Raw genomic sequence first — 20140 nt, 5'->3', positions numbered from 1 at the left:
ACTTAACTTTGCCTCACACAGGTCTCTTTAATGATCAGAATCGGTTGAGGAAGGCAGGTCTGAAACCGTCCCCTGCTTTTGGAGGGGACGATTTTGGCCTGGCCTCGCAATGTTTGCCCAGCCGTCCATTTCTTCCAGCACTGTACAGTAATACACCATCTCTGAGGGCTTCCTTAGTCTCATTAAAATCAATGAATTGTGAATCATTTATATCCTGAAGGGCACAATGGAATGCGCAGCTGTTTTAATTAGTTACCTTTTGTTATTTCCCCTTTCTTCACTGGTTTCCATTATCAATTGCCTAGGATTTTGTACACATATATGTGCAGCTGTTTAACCTGGAAGGGGGAGGTGGGGAGGTGCTTCATGTGAAATTATTCTATGTATTGAGAACGTTTCATCTTCTATTCTACCTTTGTTAGAAAGATCAGTCTCTAATTCTGAGCATGTGTTGACCCCTATTCTTTTGGGGGTTCAACACCTTACCGCCTTATATTTGTGTCAAACGAAGGGGCAAAAGGTAAGAGTTGAAATCACAGGTCACTCAAATCAATAGTGTGGCTTAGGAAGGGTTTAAAAATGTTGGTACCCAAGTGGGCAAGCCCTGCAGTTTGGGGGACCCTTCTTTCAAGGTAGCTATCATAAAATCCAAAATAGTAAAGGTAAAGGATAATGTGTATTTATTAAAAGCTTTATTTTAGGAGTGTAATACGGGTGTACAAGGGGCCCAGTTGATGGAAATTGTGTTACCATCTTTCTGATTTTTAATAAAGGGGGAGCTCACCCTGGTGGTGCTCATTCCCCCCATGATCTGCTTATTGTTGATCCTCCTACAGTACCTTCTAATGGGGCTGTACAGGGGGTGGAGGCACCTCATGTAGTTCTCAGATAAAAAAAACCCTAAGGAGAAGAGGAAAAGGTCATGAAGTATTATGTAATATAAGTCTAAAAACAAAGGTATGCAAGTATTCCTGTTGAATCTATATCCCCTGATTTTTCCTCAAATACCGAAGTGCTGAATAATGTTCCTTCATATCTGGGTTTGTTACATGATCGATCGGAAATTTTCATCTCACCTATATCATCTAATGTATCAGAGGAGCAGTGTTCCCTATATGTCCTTTCAGCAAGGAGGACCAGTTCCTAATAATGGGGAAATTATCTTTGAGACCTAGGATTGTATGGATGAGGCTGATGAAGATGGTGGTTGTGGGAGAGGGAATGGGAATGGGAACAATGGCTATTTAAGGTTTAAAGTAGAAAACCTGGGTTCCGAAGTAGGGGGGTAGAGAGGTAGGGGGTGGAATCCAGAGTTCATAACACAAAATAGTGAGGGGGTCCAAGGGAAAATATTTAGAGACCTGCAAGTAACAATATCCCCTATAAAGTACAGATTCAACACAAACAAATCCTTAGGTCTAAACTTGGAAACATAAGCATGTAGCGTGATAGACTAGAATCTCACACGATCTCCCTATGGGAGAAATCCCTTTCCGGACGAATACCCTCACCCACCATAGGTGGCATGCTTCATCATCTGGGTATCTCCTCTTAGTGGGAAAACCTAGTAACACCAAGGGCTACAACTCCTTCTCTGAGAAGAAGGAGCTCAGGGATGTTTTCGGTATTCCTACCCTTTCAAGGATATACTAAATCCAACAGATGAGAGAGGCTGGGAGAGAAGTGGTGAGGATGCAGTGCAAAAAAAGTAGAGCAGAAAGTGGGGTGGGGGAGTTAAAACTGCCTAGTCAGGAACAAAAAACATTTAATAGTTTGGTCCTATTGACAGGATTAAAAGTAAGGCTCCTGGTTTTCCGTTTAAACGGATTTTTACATATAAATACAGAGGGAAAAATATTTTCCTTCCGTCTGTATTCATAAAATTAAAGCGGAAAAATATGACCAAATCATATTCCGAGAATTGTTCGGCAATCCGTGCTCTAGCCCCGAGCCTAGGGTTAGCGGACATGCCCCTCTTCCTGACTGCGGGGTATGCCTGCCCACATTAACACCTGCTGGGCCAATAATCTCTGGCAGGGGCCTAGTTAACACTTAAATGGTCTTTTAAAGACCTTCGAAGTACTCGGTGCAGCTGAGATAAGCTCATGTGTGAGTGTCCCTGGAAGCTGTCTCAGCCCGGGGTGACAAACAAAGGGGGCTGGGGGGAGTGCGGGGGGGCTGAAGCCCTTTGAGCACAATGGGCTTTGCGCTCCAGTCTCTAGCACTTCACCCAAAAGAGAGGCAGCCAGGTGTGGGCGCACCGCAAGAACGAGTGATTCACACCTGATCTTGCACACACAGCGTTGCTGCTGTGTATTTTATTGAGAGTACTCAAATATGCCCCCCACGGACAGGTGCACCTTTTGCAGCCACTCCCCCAAAAATGAGGTGCCCGGGTCTGTGCCCAGCAGCCTTGAAGAGGAACGCCTATTTCACCAGGACATTCACTTGCACACCTGAAGGCAAAGCCTGTGCGCCCTACGATCGTGGCTGGTGGCTCCAGGGTCAATCTGCTGCTACCCACCTAGTAACTCCTCGAGCAGCTGCCTTGTAGTGCCTTACGGCAGCATTGCTCTGGAAGTGCAGTGCTGACAGGCACGCGTGTTTGCTCCCAGCATTGCACACTTTCACTGATGCCAGTATTGAGCAGTGGTGCACACAATTACGTGTTCTCTCCTAATTCACTGTTTAAATGCCATTAAAGTTACCTAAATCATGCAACACGATCACAAGGCAAGCGTCGATTACCTCAGACAATTCTAAAAAGAAGACCCTTGTAACTGACGAGACCCCCTTCACTACATTTCAGCAGGTTACAGATGACATAATGGAATACACATCTTCTGCCTGTCAGAGGGGCAGGGACAACATGGCGTACGCGCCGGGCAGGCACTTAACCTCTGCAAAGTGCTTAAGACTGCTTTTCTGCTAGACACTAGAGCGCCCTGAAGCAGCATCCCAAGAAACAGTTTGAATGAATAAACACATCACGGCCTTGCCCCCAGATATCTGCACTGTCCGTGAGACGAATGCTCACTGAGAGGAAAGGTTTGTTTTGTAAATCCAGCCCGCTCCTCCTCTGTATCGGTGAACACTGTTTGATCTTGGGCTAGGAGCCGTGGGTGTGGGCCTGTGTAATCAGAGCTCTTTGTTACTGCCCCGCAATAACCGCAGGCCGGCTTCGTCTCCAATAATAAGAAGCTTGGTCCCAACTAGAGGTCTGTCCAGATGCTTCTCATTCCAACACGGACCACAAAGGATGCGCTTCCGGTTCTGTGCACAGCTGGCCTGTGCTTGTTGAACAAGCCCCGGGAGAGCCCCAGGGGCACTGTCATGTGCTCCCTTGCAATACCCCAACAGGATGGCACCGAGTGTGAGACTTGTTCACTCCACTCATAAAGGATCAGAGAGTGTTCCAGGGGCCCGGCACCCTCACCGGGCGTCAGTGTCACTACGCCTGCGCTAGCCACTGTGAGTCTGGCCTGATCTCCTACACACTCTGGTTCTCGCCTCAAGGCAGTGTCTTCCTAAGGATTTTGGGGACCTAGGACCTTAATATTTTTGGGTGTCCCATTAACAATATTCTTCTAAGTGAAGTACCTTGATGCCAAACAATATTGAAATATGTGTTAAGGGCTGAGATAGAGAAAAATACAGAAGTACAAATGATCAAAAGTAAATTTTCCCAGGAGCTCCTACGGTGGTGGGGGCCCTGGGCAACTGCCCACTTTGCCAATGGCTTAAAACGTCTCTGCCTCAAGGCACAATACTCTGCAAGTGCACCACAGCACACATTGTCACATCAGGTGGGTGTGTGCAAATGTGCCCTCTTGGGTTCATGGGTTCATGGGTGCAGAGGTCGAAGCTGGTGATATGAGGGTCCCCCTCTGCTTGGCTCAAGGGGCCCTTGATCTAGTGACAGGCCCGTCGCTTTGTGAATGTTCAGCCTTTGTTTTCTGAATGCAGACAACCAACTGTGTCAAATGTGAAGGCGATGAATTGAAAGCGCCTTTCAGCACATCTAATCCGGGCCAAAATGGGAACACATGTTTTGTGAGTGCTCCGTGCCCCAGAGGGCAGGTGCTTTCTATGCTCGTGTGCAAGTAGCAAAGAAATTCAGAGGCAAAACTGCAGTCATGTCATGTCCTCTGCAGGCCAACGTAGTTGGCAGAGGCGCAACTAGAGCCAGATTTCAGGGGGCGGGGGCTAATTTCAGGTCACTGAAAGTGCACAGGTGCACTTGTCTAAATTTTAAATGTGTTTGCATTTAATAATCATGGCTAATGACAGTGTTTTCAATATTGTAACACAGCAGCAGCTCACTAATTCTGCAAGTAATTTCTGTGGCAAAGTTTTCAGCTGACTGTTTTGTCTTTACTTAATTTGGCACCTATATACATATAGCTAAACCTATAACAACCGTGTGCAGTCTATTTAAATAAATGTGGAAAAATACTAGCTGAAACGTCTGTTTTTGCTTGCGACAAAAATAAATACAGATATATACAGATAAAATGACAAAAAAATATGGATAAATACAGACAGAAATGTTAAAAAAAAAAAATACCATAAAACCGGGAGCCCCAATTAAAAGACAGTGCAAAAGCAGTATGGATCTAAACTGCTTAGTGTTAGACAAAGAGGTCTACATGTTTCATCCAAGCTACTTTGCCGAGCTCAAGAGTAACATTACCTCTAGGATTATCGTAATGCTGATCCTAGAGAATGTGGATTATTTTTTTAAAAGAGGAATTGATTTCTTTTGTGTAGAGCCTACTACAGAGTCTAATCGGGACAGTCCAATATGGAATTCTCAGGGTAAATCACAGATCTAATGAGGGGGACTGCTAATTTGAAGCATATCAATATTTCTGCAGGCAGAGACATGGGGAGTAGAGTTATAAATATTCCAAAAACGGAGAAATTGAGTGCTCAGGAACCAGAGTGGTGTGTTGAGCTAACTAACTGGAGTTGGGTAGCTGGCATATTGAAAAGAACCAGCAACATTGCAAAGCACCCGGTGCTGCGGAGGTAACCCTTGGGTAAACTAGTATCCTGGAATATGGCGGGCCATGGGCAGTCTAATCTGAAACTGAATTTTGTAACTCATCTCAAGCCTTTGATTATATGTGTGCAGGAAACACGGATCTGTAAATAATTCACATATGAGATCTATTTTGGTTTTTCTTGTTTAGCAAAACCTTCTGTAAAAGGCCATGCCTGTAGATGAATTGATATTTTACGCAAAAATAATATTAATTGGCATTTAAAGGCATTTGTTCATCCATCAAATCTTTGCCTTTGTTTGAATTTGGCTAAGTTCAATGAGAGTTGTGGGTTGTCATCTTTTTTTCTGGTAAATGTATATATTCCCCGTGGTAAGCCTCATGATTCTAGTTAACACCATGTTTTCATTTGTCCATAATATTAGTCACCTGGATGATTTACCTTGGTTTTAATCATAGGAGACTTTAATACTAAACTATCAAATGCTGCTTGCATGACCTTTTTTAATACTGCATTGGATGAGGTATGGCGTATTCCTGATGTGATTGTGCTAGAAAAAGTTAGATTAGATAGGAAAGGCTTATGTTTCCTGGAAAGTTGGAGACTGCATGAATTTGTGTTTTTGAATGGCAGATTTCCCGTAGACTCACCTTCTTCATATACTTGTTATTCCCCATATGGTCAATCTTTAATTTACTATTTGTTAGTGTCCCATCAAATGTTCAGTGTTTGTTGACAGTTGGAGGTTTTGGGGGCTGATTTAAGTGATCATAATGGTCTCTCCATGTCCGTTAGCTTAGTGTTTAAGGCTATTGATTCATGGAACCTCAAGACGGATAATATTGTCTATAATAAATTTAATAGGTGTACTTTTTGGTCACATGACTAAATAAAGGCTTTGGACCAAAGTCTAAAAATAGCAGGCTTTGGCTCTCCTGATTTGTCATTATATAACCCCATTCCTTGGTTTAAAAGGCAGTTGATCTGCCACCAAGCCATTGGGAGTAAAGATAGAGGCAAACGACCCAAATCTCCTATTGAGATCTCTTGGGATTTAAAAATAAAACAAAAAAAGGTAGATCATAAAATAAATTCCCTCATTAGGAAGCAATTTAATTTCTCTTTGATTTCGAGATGGGGGGAAATCTATTGTCTTAAGCATAAAAGAACAAGACTGAAGGTGGCAGAACGCAGAAAGGTGGACGATAGGAAATGGTAATCCTCATAAACATTAGGCCATAATAGCACAATATTGCGACGCTAGAGTCACGCCCAGGCTATCCCAATTTTGGATGATGTGTGGACCAAGTATATTTCTCAATTATCTGCCTGTAATTTAAGTAGCAGTGATCAGTTCGCTTTTACTGTTGTAGCAGATTCTATAGAACTATATAGTCCACCCTCAGATAAGGAGATCGAGGGATTTTTCAAAGGTGCAAGAACCTCGGGTGCTATGGGCCCTGACAAACTCCTGATAGCACTTATTAAACACGAGGCCTCCGTATGGAGTATCTTTTTATGTCCCTTGTTCCAGCATTGTTACCTGCCTGGTGATATCCCATCAGCCTAGAAGGAAGCATCATCACCCTTAATACAAAATTCCTTCCCTGCCAGTTATAGACAAATCGATGTATTGGATGCAAAAAGTAAAACATTTGCCAAAAGCATTTTACTATATCTTCAAGAATGGGCGTTTGGTAATAACCTTATTCCCCTTGAGCAGGTGGGTTTTCATAAAAACTGTGGTACTCTCGATAACATTACAGCCTTACAAACTTTAATAGAAAAGTATCCTCTGTCTAAGGGTATGCCCATATATACTGCTTTCATTGATTTCTCCACAGCGTTCAATAGGGTTGACCAGGGGATACTGTGCAGAAACCTGCCAGCGCTAGGAATTCCCGCTCATCTTTTGAAGTTAATAATTGCTCTACATCCTTCCACCTGGACTCTGTTTTGTTGGGAGGGAACCAAGGTTTGCCAAGAAGAGGGGTGACACAAATGGCTTCAAGCAAGGGTGCCTTCAGGCGCCACTCCTCTCTTCCCTCTATACTCATGATTTGTCTTGTAAAGTTGGTTTGGTGAATGGGATCCTCCTAAACTTGGTTTAATGAACGTTAGTTGTCTTTTCAACCCATACAATGTTATTTTGTTTGACTAATTTTTAGTAGGCCTCCAAAGATGGCTTTAGGCTGTGAAGAAATATGCAGAGGAACACTTTCTAAGAAAAAACATATATAAGCGTTAAAAGTTATTATTTTTAGAATGAAGAGGATCAGAATTAGACCAAATTTCAACTAGTTCTTGCAGTTTTATTCTTATCTTGGTAGAATCTTTTGAAGTAATTGCCTAAACAGAGATCATTTAGACTATTGTAAAAGTAAGGCCTTGTCCGAGGCCCCAGCTGTCTACAGATTGTACAAGTGTTGTGGGGAAAGGCACTTTGTACATATCCTATCTGTTTATAAAACAAAAATCCCACCCACACTGAGTTATGCTTGTGAAGGGATGGATGTGTGGCATTGCTCTTTTTTTGAGACAGTAGAGAGGCGTATTTGTTACTGTTGGAACTGGCCCTTCTTGCAGGATCATCCTCAAACTTTTTGCTTCTCCCTCCCTTATTTTTCCTGACCCGTGGCTGTTGGCAATAGGACTCTGCGCACTTTACCACTGCTGATCAGTGCTAAAGTGCATATGCTCTCTGTTTAAATTGTTATTCTGATTGGATATACATGTTTGGCATATTTGTATCACCATGAAGTCCCTAGTAAAGTGCACTGGGTGTGCCGGGGCTGGTGATGACAAATGCTACTAGTGGGCCTGCAGCACTGATTGTGCCACCCACAGGAGTAGCTCTAAAATGGTGTCTCAGGCCTGCCACTGCAGTGCCTATGGGCAGTTTAGAACTGCCATGTCCTCCTGGTCAGTGTCCCCACTGACCAGGCCTAACCCTTCCCTTTTTGTGTACATCAGTCACCCCTATGGAAGGCCCAAGGTACCCCCCTGGGCAGGGTGCAGTGTATGTAAAAGGTAGAGCATGTACTAGTGCAGGTGACATGCTCTGGTAGTGAATGGCAGCCATTTTCGTTTTTCACTACTGTAAGGCTATCTTGCTCCATAGATTAACATGGGGGATGCTGGCTACAGTGGTTAACAGCATTTCTTCCCATAGGAACAAGATAGGACATAAGTATCTAGTATCCCTGAACTCAGAATTTAATAACACATCTTTTAGGAAAGGTTGTTTTTAAATCCTGTGTTTGAGAACAGCACTTTTAGAAAGTTGCTGTTCTCTTGTCTGACCCTTCTGTGTGCCTGGGCCTGTTTGTGTATTGACTGTCTGGTTTGAGAGTGACAGGGGCTGGGGAATTCCCCAGGAGGGAATTCCCCTGGATGAGTCAGCACTAGGCTGAATGACTGCATTTGCAACTGGAGTAGTGGGAGGAGTTAGCACCTGGGCTGAATAGGGCTGTGCCTGCCTTCCACAATGCTGGCTCCACCCCCCTGCTGGGCGGCTGAGGACCCTGCCCCTCACTCTGAAAGGAAGTCAGAAGCCAGCAAAACAAAGAACTCAGAAAACGCCCAGAACTGGTTCAGACCGGGCTCAGGGCCCACATGCACCAAGAGAACAAAGACTTTAGGGGTACAAGTACCGGACCCCTGACAACAGAAAATTAGATCATCCTGGAAATCAAGAAGGAACCTCTGCCAAGGAGAAAGCTGAAACTGAAGAAGGAAGATTGTCCTGCTGTTGCTCTGCTGGACTGACCTGCTGCTTTGCTGCCAAGGAGAGGGGAAGGACTTTGCTGTGTGCTGTGTCCCCTGTCTTGAAGGAATCTCCAAGGGCCTGAGAAGAGCTGGCTCCCTGTTTTTGAAGTCCCAGGAACAAAAGGACATCACCCCCAGCTTCCCTGAACTCTGCTGAGAGAGTTCTGTCCCTCCTAGAGTGCTTGATCCAGTTGTGGGGCCTCTGGAGGTTGGACCTGAGCTGGGAAGCTTGAAACTAAGCTTGAGTGACTTTTGAAACTTGAAAAGTGTCGCATCGCTCGCTTGCGGAGCGCATCCCCGACAGTGCGAGAAGTTTCCCGCCGCTACGGAGGTCGAGATCGTCGCAGCGCCTGACGCCGCTGCCAGAGACGCCGCATCCTCCGTTTGCAGGACGCACCAGACCGGTGCGGGAGAATCGAACATCGCTGCGAGTATCGTCGCAGAGCCTGTCGTCGCTGGGTGAGAACGCCGCACCGCTTGCTTGCGGACCGCATCACGTCGCTGCGAGCATCGTCGCAGAATCAACGCAACGAGGAGCTGCGAGAGAGAGGATCACCGCTGGACCGCGCATCGTCGCCCCGGAGATCGTCGCAGCCCCTTCGAGATCGTCGCATCGTGCCTTTGCGAGAACAGACTTCATACGGAACCTACGCACCGGAATCCATACAAGTGGCCTTCCTCCCCATACAGACCGGATTCGTCGCAACACGCCCGCTGCTGCAGCGGGGCTGTCGCATCGCCTCCCCAGGGTCTCAGGAGCAACGCAACGCTTGTTTTCCACCGCACCAGCTTCTGCTTTTGGAACTTTGTTGCAACTAAAAGGTACTGTGAGTAAACGTGACGCAACTGTGAACTTTTCACGCATCAGTAGAGAATGCTATCGTAACGTAGAGAATTCTAACGCAACCTTAAGAACTCTTTTTGAAACCATATTCTTGAACTGTGTATGTTGGATTTTTGTCGTTTTGGTCTTGTGTAGTTTAGATTAAAAATACCTTTATTTTTCTAAACTGTTGTGGAGTCAGTTTGTGGTGTTTTCACTGTGTTACTGTGAGTGTTGGTACAAATATTTTACGCATTGCCTCTGGTTAGCCTAGACTGCTCGTGCCAACCTACCTAGAGGGTGAGCAGGGGTTATCTCAGAGGGTTATCTCCTTGCCCTGACTAGAAGCAAGGGTCCCTATTTGGACAGTGGTACCTACCTCTGCCAACTAGAGACCCCCAGATCTAACAGTTACAACATTTTTAATATGAATTCTTTGGCTTCTCCTGGCGCCCTTCGCCTTGAATTTTGGTTACTTTTCACATTTGTGCTTGCTATGGTACCTTACTTGTCTCATCTAGATCGTTCTGTGCCTTTGCACTTTTTAGCCTTCTTTGCACTTTAGTATAGAGTGTGAAGAATGTTGTATTGTCTTTGCGCTATTGCACATTATTTGTCGTAGACTGTTTTGCGCATTTGCACTTTTTAAACCTTTGCACTTTATAATAGAGTGTATTCTATTTTGTATACATTGGCATCACGTACTGTCATATTGTAAAGTTTAGTATTTTTATGATGGAGTGCATTGTACTAGACATTCTTCACATCCAGAGTTAGGTTGTTCAGTGGACATGCATATGTATTATTTTTTTGGGGGGTGAATGTGCTCTTTCATGAATGTTCATATAATGCTTTATTGATGATTGTTTTAAGGGTGTATTGTTCTTTTTTTTTATGTGGACCTCAGTTGAGTTCCAGAAAATAAATAGTAATAAAATTGAATTGACTTGAATATATATTTATATATATACTCTCACACTTACCATGTATGGTAAAGGCATCGTTGTAATTTTGTTTCCCACTGAAACCCCCCACTAGAATAATAAAAACGTAAGGAAAGCAGACCGCTAGAGGAGAAAGTCTAGAAGAACATGTGGTGCCCTACCTTCTGTCTCTTATCATCAAAAACCTCCTCTCATTGTCTCTTTTAATATCTGCCAGGAAAAAGTGGTGATCTCTATGGGTCAAAATGGCCACTCCATTATGTTTAGTGAGTATGGAGAAGTACAATGTATTGGTCGTAATTTTGTTTCATTATCTCTCGGTCCGAATAGGTCAAATAGTTCACCTGGAGACAAACTATATCCGGCAGTGACCCAGCACTGTTTCCATACCACTACTTCCTTAGTCGGCAAGTTCAAATCTTTGAAATTTAAGGACACAATTTTACCAATCCTGACATGGAGAGGACTTCTGTGTACCCTTCTCAAGATTGTCCACAATACTGACCCATCGTCTGACTTCCCAAACCGACCCTGAAGTAGGAACCTCAATGGACAGTTTTTATCTGTATCAAACCCCTCAGCCACCGAACCTACATTGAGAAATTAAGTTATTATGCTCAGAAACGTGGGTAGTGTAAACAGTGTTTATTCTATGGAGAGAGTTTACTCTGTACCACACTGTTTGCAAACAGTAAAAGCATGCATTTGAGGCATCTGCTCAGCTTGGTGCCATGCCCTGCCAGTTAAGCACTACTTCTCCTTCCTATATACTTTAATAAATAGAGACACATTTAATAACCAATTCTCAGAAAGAGATTACTCTCTAATAGCTCCACAAAAAATGGAGATTTTAGTAAAGATCCCAGACCCTCAGAGGGCATGTTGAAGATGCAAATTTCGATTAAGAGCAGGTCCACAGTGTGAAAGGTTTACATAACAAAGAAAGGCTCTAGGGCCAGATATACATAGCTAAACGTTTGCAATTACCACCTAGCGGTAACCGTAAACACCAATGTCCGAAAGTGTGATTTACACTGTCAGTGGTCCATAAGAACTTTAGACATGCAGAATATTTTTCCGAATCCAACCACTAAATGATGGAATGACACAATGTGCAACTATAGAATGCCATGAAGTTGCAAAACTATTGCTGTTGGTTAGGAACCTTTTCTTTTCTTTAGAACGAAAAGTGGGAAGCTTCTCATGGCTTTAACTGGCATTATTTTGTCATATTCTTGTCTTAAAGTTATTTTCCCTGACTGTCCTTTGTAGAGACTACTATCATGCCACTCTATCATCTAACCTTTGTCAATCGGAGCCTCAACTTGCTTATTAGCTTTTAAACTTTCTATTACAAATTCTTTCAAATGCTACCTTTTTTCAAAATAACTTCATTAGTACAGTACCCGAGTTCATCTTTTCCCTTCTCCGAACTCCCATTTTTTCGAACAGAACATCAATGTGCTTCACCATACCATATCTCTTCCAATCATGTTCTCACATATATTGAGTGCCCTTTTTTAGAAGTTTGTTTATCCTTAAAAAACATAATGACCTCACGTGTGCTCGATTAAATAGGGACCATCTTTGAAGCCCTCTAAAACAGTCTTGTAAAGTAAGGAAACACTACCAATTACTCCTATATTCTGGGTGATATTGTGAGTCAAAATATTCTTTTCCAAAACAATATTTATGCTGTGTTTTTGTACTTTAAATTATTTCAAACCTTTAATATATTCCTTATAGGAATTCTTCCAAGTTGAAGAAAAAAGTAGTGATCGAAGGCCAGGTTTATATATGGTGTCACACTTGAGGAGCAAAAAAATGGCTATCACAATGACAGCTTGTCGAGGCTCGGATGTGCTCGATGCTGAACAAATTAGAGTTAAGAGATCCCAAAATCATGAGAGATTTTTAATCCTCTCAATTATTTTTACTGTTGCTTTCAAGCTTCTAGGGTAGCAGCTGACAAAGGATATTTGGTATTGATTGGTATGATTGGTTTTAGGGCCAACTGATAGTGACTCGGGCACTGTTCTGACGGTGCAACCGGATGAGAATCAGAGGTTCGATCGAAACTAGGAGGTGCCTCAAGTCATCCATGGACAGAAGGTCAACAAAGGGTCGATCATAAAACTAGCTGGCCATAAAGTCAAAGCTAATCAGAGTGAGGGCAATACTTGGCAGATTTGTTTGTGAAGAGAGACATAGTCACAGTTGTTTTGATGACAAAGAAGACCATCCCATACCACCTCTGAGAGACTTATAGAGAAGTGTAGAAATTCGGGTTAAAGTGGCTCATTTCTCATTGTAAAAGGATCCCTGGGGCTTTTGCAAACTGTCAGTTCGTCTCCACTCGGTGGTACTCTTTAAACCGAACCGAAAACAATGCTTGTCTGGATTTCTATTGATGCTGTGCAGTTTAGGCACTGTATAATACAGAGTTTGATGGAGGGGGTATGGCATTTCCCTCTGGGTGCTATGGGTCTCAATGTAACTGCTTCGCTAATGGTTTTTGTTGCTTTAAAAAGTGTGTGTATGTTTTCACTGTATGTGACGCTGTGAACTGTGTGTTGCCAAAACATGGTTGACGTTGTTGAGAGTGCATATATTGTTTCATTGCATCTGTCACTGTTTTAGATTGCGTGTGTTGCCGGATAGGTTATTATTCAGTTTGCAGTACAGCGGCTAGTGGACTGGATGCTGCAACGTTTGCAGTGCAGTAACTGCTTGATTGGATGTTATACAGTTTGTAGTGCATGTAGCTGCTGCATTGGATGTTACACAGTATGCAGTTTAGGTTGTATTGGACAGCGCCTTGAGACCCTACGGGTAAGTAGTGCGCTCTATAAATGTCTTTGATTGATTGATTGATTGACTGTTCGCAGCACAGATGCTGCCGGATTGGATATAACAGTTTGCGGTGCAGGTGCTGCAAGATTGGATGTTACAGTTTACAGCGCAGTGCTGCTGCATTGGATATACGTTTGCCGTGCAGGTGCTCCTGCGTTGTATATTACACAGTGTGCAGTGCAGGTGTTATTGAAGTAGATAGAACACTCTTTGCAGTACAGGTGCTGCTGAATTGTATACATGTGTGCTGCTGTTGGATTGGGTGCAACAGTTTGCAGTGCAGGTGCTGCTAGATTGGATGCTTCACTGTGTGCAGTGCACAGGTGCTGCCGGATTGGATGCAACAGTTTGCAGTGCAGGTGATGCTAGATTGGATGTTACAGTTTAGAGCGCAGTGCTGCTGCATTGGATATTATCCCGTGCAGGTGCTCCTGCATTGTATATTACACAGTGTGCAGTGCAGGTGTTATTGAAGTAGATAGAACACTCTTTGCAGTACAGGTGCTGCTGAATTGTATACATGTGTGCTGCTGTTGGACTGGATGCAACAGTTTGCAGTGTGAGGTTGGAATGGATGTGGCATTTTTTCCCGATGCATGTTGTTGGATTCTATGCCTCACTTTTTCTGGTGGGGATTTTTGCGTTGGATGCATGGCAGTTGTTGTTGGGTTGGATGCAACAGTTTGCAGTGCAGGTGCTGCTAGATTGGATGCTACACTGTTTGCAGTGCACAGATGCTGCCGGATTGGATGCAACAGTTTGCAGTGCAGGTGCTGTTAGATTGGATGCTACACTGTTTGCAGTGCACAGATGCTGCCGGATTGGATGCAACAGTTTGCAGTGCAGGTGCTGTTAGATTGGATGCTACACTGTTTGCAGTGCACAGATGCTGCCGGATTGGATGCAACAGTTTGCAGTGCAGGTGCTGTTAGATTGGATGCTACACTGTTTGCAGTGCACAGATGCTGCCGGATTGGATGCAACAGTTTGCAGTGCAGGTGCTGCTAGATTGGATGCTACACTGTGTGCAGTGCACAGGTGCTGCCGGATTGGATGCAACAGTTTGCAGTGCAGGTGCTGCTAGATTGGATGTTACAGTTTAAAGCACAGTGCACAGGTGCTGCGGGATTGGGTGCAACAGTTTGCAGTGCAGGTGCTGCTAGATTGGATGCTTCACTGTGTGCAGTGCACAGGTGCTGCCGGATTGGATGCAACAGTTTGCAGTGCAGGTGATGCTAGATTGGATGTTACAGTTTAGAGCGCAGTGCTGCTGCATTGGATATTATTATCCCGTGCAGGTGCGCTCCTGCGTTGTATGTTACACTGTGTGCAGTGCAGGTGTTATTGAATTAGATAGAACACTCTTTGCAGTACAGGTGCTGCTGAATTGTATACATGTGTGCTGCTGTTGGATTGGATGCAACAGTTTGCAGTGTGAGGTTGGAATGGATGTGGCATTGTTTCCCGATGCATGTTGTTGGATTCTACGCCTCGCTTTTTCTGGTGGGGATTTTTGCATTGGATGCTTGGCATTTGTTGGATTGGATGCAACAGTTTGCAGTGCAGGTGCTGCTAGATTGGATGCTACACTGTTTGCAGTGCACAGATGCTGCCGGATTGGATGCAACAGTTTGCAGTGCAGGTGCTGCTAGATTGGATGCTACACTGTTTGCAGTGCACAGATGCTACCGGATTGGATGCAACAGTTTGCAGTGCAGGTGCTGCTAGATTGGATGCTACACTGTGTGCAGTGCACAGGTGCTGCCGGATTAGATGCAACAGTTTACAGTGCAGGTGCTGCTAGATTGGATGCTACACTGTGTGCAGTGCACAGGTGCTGCCGGATTGGATGCAACAGTTTGCAGTGCAGGTGCTGCTAGATTGGATGTTACAGTTTAAAGCACAGTGCACAGGTGCTGCGGGATTGGGTGCAACAGTTTGCAGTGCAGGTGCTGCTAGATTGGATGCTACACTGTGTGCAGTGCACAGGTGCTGCCGGATTGGATGCAACAGTTTGCAGTGCAGGTGCTGCTAGATTGGATGTTACAGTTTACAGCGCAGTGCTGCTGCATTGAATATTATTATGCCGTGCAGGTGCGCTGCTGCGTTGTATATTACACGTTGTGCAGTGCAGGTGTTATTGAATTAGATAGAACACTCTTTGCAGTACATGTGCTGCTGAATTGTATACATGTGTGTTGCTGTTGGATTGGATGCAACAGTTTGCAGTGTCGGGTTGGAATGGATGTGGCATTTTTTCCCGATACATGGTGTTGGATTCGACGCCTCACTTTTTCCGGTGGTGACTTTTGCATTGGATGTAATGGCACGTTTGCGGTTTGGATGTTGGCTTGATTAAATACACCATTTGCAAAAATTGATTGCACGCAGCAGTGTTTTAGTGGGTGTTTTGCATTCTGAGTGTGACACTGTTGATCTGATGGGAGCCAGTGGAGCGGATGTGACACTGTTTGGCCGGTAGAGTTTGATGGATGAGAAATGACACTGCCCGATGGGTGTTGATGAACTGGATGTGACACTCCGTGCAGTGTAGATGTTGCTGAATGGGCTTCGACACTGCTTACCAAGCAGTGCCTCCGTGTCGCTGCGTGTTATTAGCCTCGGGTCTGTTCTCATTCTCCGTGTTGCCTGTCTTTCAGATGGGATCAGAGTGGACAGCGCCTGGAGAGTTCACCAAGTTCAGTTCACAAACATCCAGACCTGTACGGTAAGAACTGTGGGTAACCCACCCATCTATCTGTCTGGTAGGAGCTTCTTCATGTGTTTCCTCAGACCGTGCCCATGTGTGGCACTGCTGCTCACTGACCGCCCTTACATGAAAAGTATGATCGATTTGAGACCTCCTCGATCGGAGCTGGGGCGACGTTATGAGGTCTGTGTCTTGGCTTTTAGGGAGAACTGCAGGGAATTTTAGTCAGGAGGGGAAAAACGAGAAAGAAGTTATGGTGGCTACATTAAACGCCTCAGCAGTGTGAAATTCAGCTGCTGAAGGATGCACTTGCCTAAGAGAAGGAGCGGTGTGAGCCAGCTGGAGACATTATTTCACACAACAATAATGGAAGCCGGAAATAATGCTTTATTTCTCTTCTTACTTCCTTTTTTTTTGCTTCTAGAGTCATTGCGCTGCTGCTAAAGTCATGGTTACTATTCCTTGTAGCCATTTCAGTATAAAGGAAGGATTTAAAAAATATATTTATATAATTTTTTAACAAACGGGAATTAATGCTTGGTATTTAAGGTTACATTGCTGCCAGTGCATTTTTAAATCCGATAAAATATCAAATATACGAACTGTGCGCATTAAGGTTCTCCATAGTAGCTACAAAGCAATTGCATAGCGTTCTACACAATGGCAATTTTAAAAAGTACCTACGCGTTTTACTACATGTGCGGCCTGACACCGGGCTTGGCAGGCTCTATCTGTGTCATATCTTACAGCAATTGTTAAAATATAATAACATGTGCCGGATAATTGTCAGGTTTGTCAAGGAGTAACCCGTCCATCAGACTCTCTAGCAGGTCCTCTATACTTTATCTGACTTTTGATGGTTCCTTCATGCAACCCTGCGGGCAGAGTTTTAAGTGGGGAAAAAACCTGCGGGTGCTCTAAAAGGGGCGTGGCAAACCTCTTAAAGGGGTGTGGCCTATCCAAGTAGGGGCGAGGTCTAAATAAAGATATTTATGGATAACGCCATACACCCCCTCCCTAGAGGCTGCAGGGGCTCTAAAAGGGGTGAAAAACAACAAAGCCTCATTAACAAGTAAATGGTTCATTTAAAGACCTGTGAAGTACTCAGGTGCAGCTGTGTGTGTGTTTGGAGGCTGGTTGCAGGATCACAACCTTACTCTTACCAAAAATAAGGCGCTAAATCTATGAAATTACAAGTTTTTTTTATTATCCTTAGTTATAGGTAACTTAACCAACAAGCAAAGCTTTACTCAGAATGACGCGGAGATAGATGCCTGAAAAGTCATTAAATAAAGAGAGGACTTTCTGTCCTAACCTGTGATACTTCCCCTCAGTCCCGCATCATATGATAAAAATCTGCATGAAAGGATCTACAGTGTGCACGTAGGTTAGCGGCCTCAGGATCTAGCCTGCCAATTCCAGCTAGAGCAAAATAAGTTTGGTGCAAGAAAAAAAAAAGAGAACGGACTACCTCTGTGAGGCCAGAAAATACAGCCCCATAGAGACCCGTTTCGAGGCCCCCTGAAAATAACTGCTGGTGCTGATCCAGCGGGCTATAGAAAATATATCATAAACAACGCTACCCAACTTCATAACCTATAAACAAAATTCTATACTAAATATGGACCCATTTATGAACCTGATATATTTTGGGCCTACTGAATCAGGTGGTCAGAATAAATCTTTATACACATTATCTACAAAATATATACATATTTATACATTTGCTGAAAGAATATAGTCATTAGAATAAAACCCAACCATTTAAACGACCACCATAGGCGATGTGATCTAGCTAATAGTAACCTACACTTCTGAATAACCAAGACCAGCTTGTTTGTCAAAAGTAAGATTTTATTTACTAAATTATGGTATATAATTTGGAGGATTTATAAATGAATTTTATTAGCAATAAAGCAAGCATGACTGTAAAGAATTAAGAGAAAATACAATTTAAGCAAATGAATCAAAATTCAAAGTGAATATTTAAAGTTTAGCATTTCTAAAACCTAAGTCCCTAAATAAGCTAAATAGATAGAAATTAAAGTAAAGTTCTTTGAGGATTCTTACGTGCTCCACGCAAAGTCCAGCAGCACTTCACCCTCATCGGAAAGTCAGAAAGCAGCAGCCAGCCCAACCCTAAGGGCATGACTTTTTATACCTTTCTACGCTAACTAAACTAGCAAAGGAAAGTTTTCAGAAATCCTCGACGTCCCATTGGCTGAGAGTGACAAGTGACATGTCACCCAATTCTCAAAAAGTTCCATAAAATCAAGTCTCATAAGGACCATTGTCTCTTCCACGTGAAGCCAGAAGCTTCCTGATTTTGCAACAAATGTAATAAGTCATTCTCGCAGCGTCCATAGACTTTCAGTACAACTTCCGCGGATGCCAAGTTAAGGACTGACAAAATGTTCACTTTCGACCTTGGCCATGTCCGACAGAATGATGTCAGCTCATCAGTTTTTGCTTTGTGAATGCAGCTTCAATAAACGCTTTAATTCAGAATGGGCGTCTCGTGACTTTCTGCAGAATTATATGTCAGTTCTTTTTCTGCGGTTCAAATGACTAGGCCCAAAAGCAGGCAACTTATGATTTCTAATATAAAACAAACACAAGAAAAGTATTAATGTAAGAAATAATGTAAATTCTGTATCCACCCCTTGGTTGACTAATTAATTAACCCACCCGATTAATCAAATGTTACCTAGCCATTGCAAACAAATAAAGCAGCGTTTATATCTACCAGTCTCCGTTTCTCCATGAGACCCATATGCACCTAGAATAGTAGAAATGACATCACACAGACAAGGAAAAGCAAAACAAGCACATGCTTCTTTTAAGTTTGCAGCAGTTAGTAATGACAAAAACGAAAACAATAATTTATTTTATTATTTTGCACGAGCAAAAAGATGCAACAATTATGCACGTTTATGAGCACACATGTTAGTCCCCCCACGTGTAAAGTTTAATCTAAGTTGTATTAGCACAACATATCACAAATCATTAATATTATTATTCATGTTATGGAAATGTGACTTCGCGAGTTTAAACAAAATTTTGTTTTCTATCTCGCTCCATCAACTCCCTCATCTGGTGATTAACAAATCACCACACCAGCACTCAAAATTTTGATAAATTAAATTTATAAGAAATCGATTCAAATTCATTTGTATCAGTAAACCTAAAAGTCTGTTTCTGCATAATCTTTGCAATTAACATGACGCTCTCTATGTAACTCCTGTAATTCGATCTCCCTTTCTTCTTCTTTTCTGAGTTTATAGATTCTTTTCTTTTCTTTCAACTGTTTCTTTCTTTTATGTAACAAACAACCTAATTTGGTCAAAATAAAAATGAATACTATTACAATCAAAGGTGCCAGAATCTTGCCAAGAATTGAACTTCCGATATTATGAAACCAGTTTTTAATTGCTTGAAACCTTTTTGAAAGTTTCCCTGTAAAATCTTCTTCTTCTAAAGGAATTATCTCTGAATGCATTTGTGTAATATTCTTAATATACATTTCAATATTTTTACTTTCGTCAGGTATATATGTACAGCAATGTTGAACATGTAAAATGCCACAGACTCCTCCCTCTTTTGCTAGGAGTATGTCTAAAGCAAGACGGTCTTGAATTACCATAGATCTAATTGCAATAACTTCAACATTCACTAATTGAAATCCATCAGCAGTGTCAGTTGATAATCTATCAACTATAGTGGACAATTTTCTGATTCTCCCTGCATTTAGGGTTATACCAACAAAAGGAATTACAGCTTGAAAAATATCTCCCAGAACTTCAGTAAAAGTTTCTCTTTTAGCTCTATTTACATAATTATGAATTTTAAACAATCCTTCTGAATCTCTGTCAACATGAAACACTTTAGGAAAAACAATTCCCACATAACAAGTTCCATACCAATGGTCTGGAAGGTTGTAGTAGGCCTTGTCACCACAAACAAAATAAATCCCAGGAAAGATAGGATCTTTTCCACCTTTAAATCCCCAACCTCCCATAATCTGATAAGTATCTT

At 42.9% G+C, this 20140-nt stretch overlaps 1 protein-coding gene across 5 annotated transcripts in view; it reads left to right on the top strand.

Moving 5' to 3' along the window:
* Positions 1 to 20140, top strand: part of B4GALNT4 (beta-1,4-N-acetyl-galactosaminyltransferase 4) — a 923999-nt gene that overhangs the window by 579010 nt on the left and 324849 nt on the right. For 4 of the 5 annotated variants that reach the window (XR_013608736.1, XM_078681274.1, XM_078681275.1 and 1 more), the window contains one exon: positions 16056 to 16123. The exons of the other annotated variant lie outside the window; for it this stretch is intronic. Coding sequence is in view for 3 of the 4 variants with exons in the window: in XM_078681274.1 (XP_078537400.1) it covers positions 16056 to 16123 (68 nt within the window). In the remaining variant the exon portion in view is untranslated. The remainder of the gene's footprint in view (positions 1 to 16055; positions 16124 to 20140) is intronic. 5 annotated transcript variants of the gene reach the window in all.

This window comes from Lissotriton helveticus, chromosome 3_1, assembly GCF_964261635.1.
Source record: "Lissotriton helveticus chromosome 3_1, aLisHel1.1, whole genome shotgun sequence".
NCBI classification, from domain to species: Eukaryota; Metazoa; Chordata; class Amphibia; order Caudata; family Salamandridae; genus Lissotriton; species Lissotriton helveticus.
The sequence above is the reverse complement of the archived record's forward strand: the minus strand, read 5'-3'. Positions and strand labels throughout refer to the sequence as shown.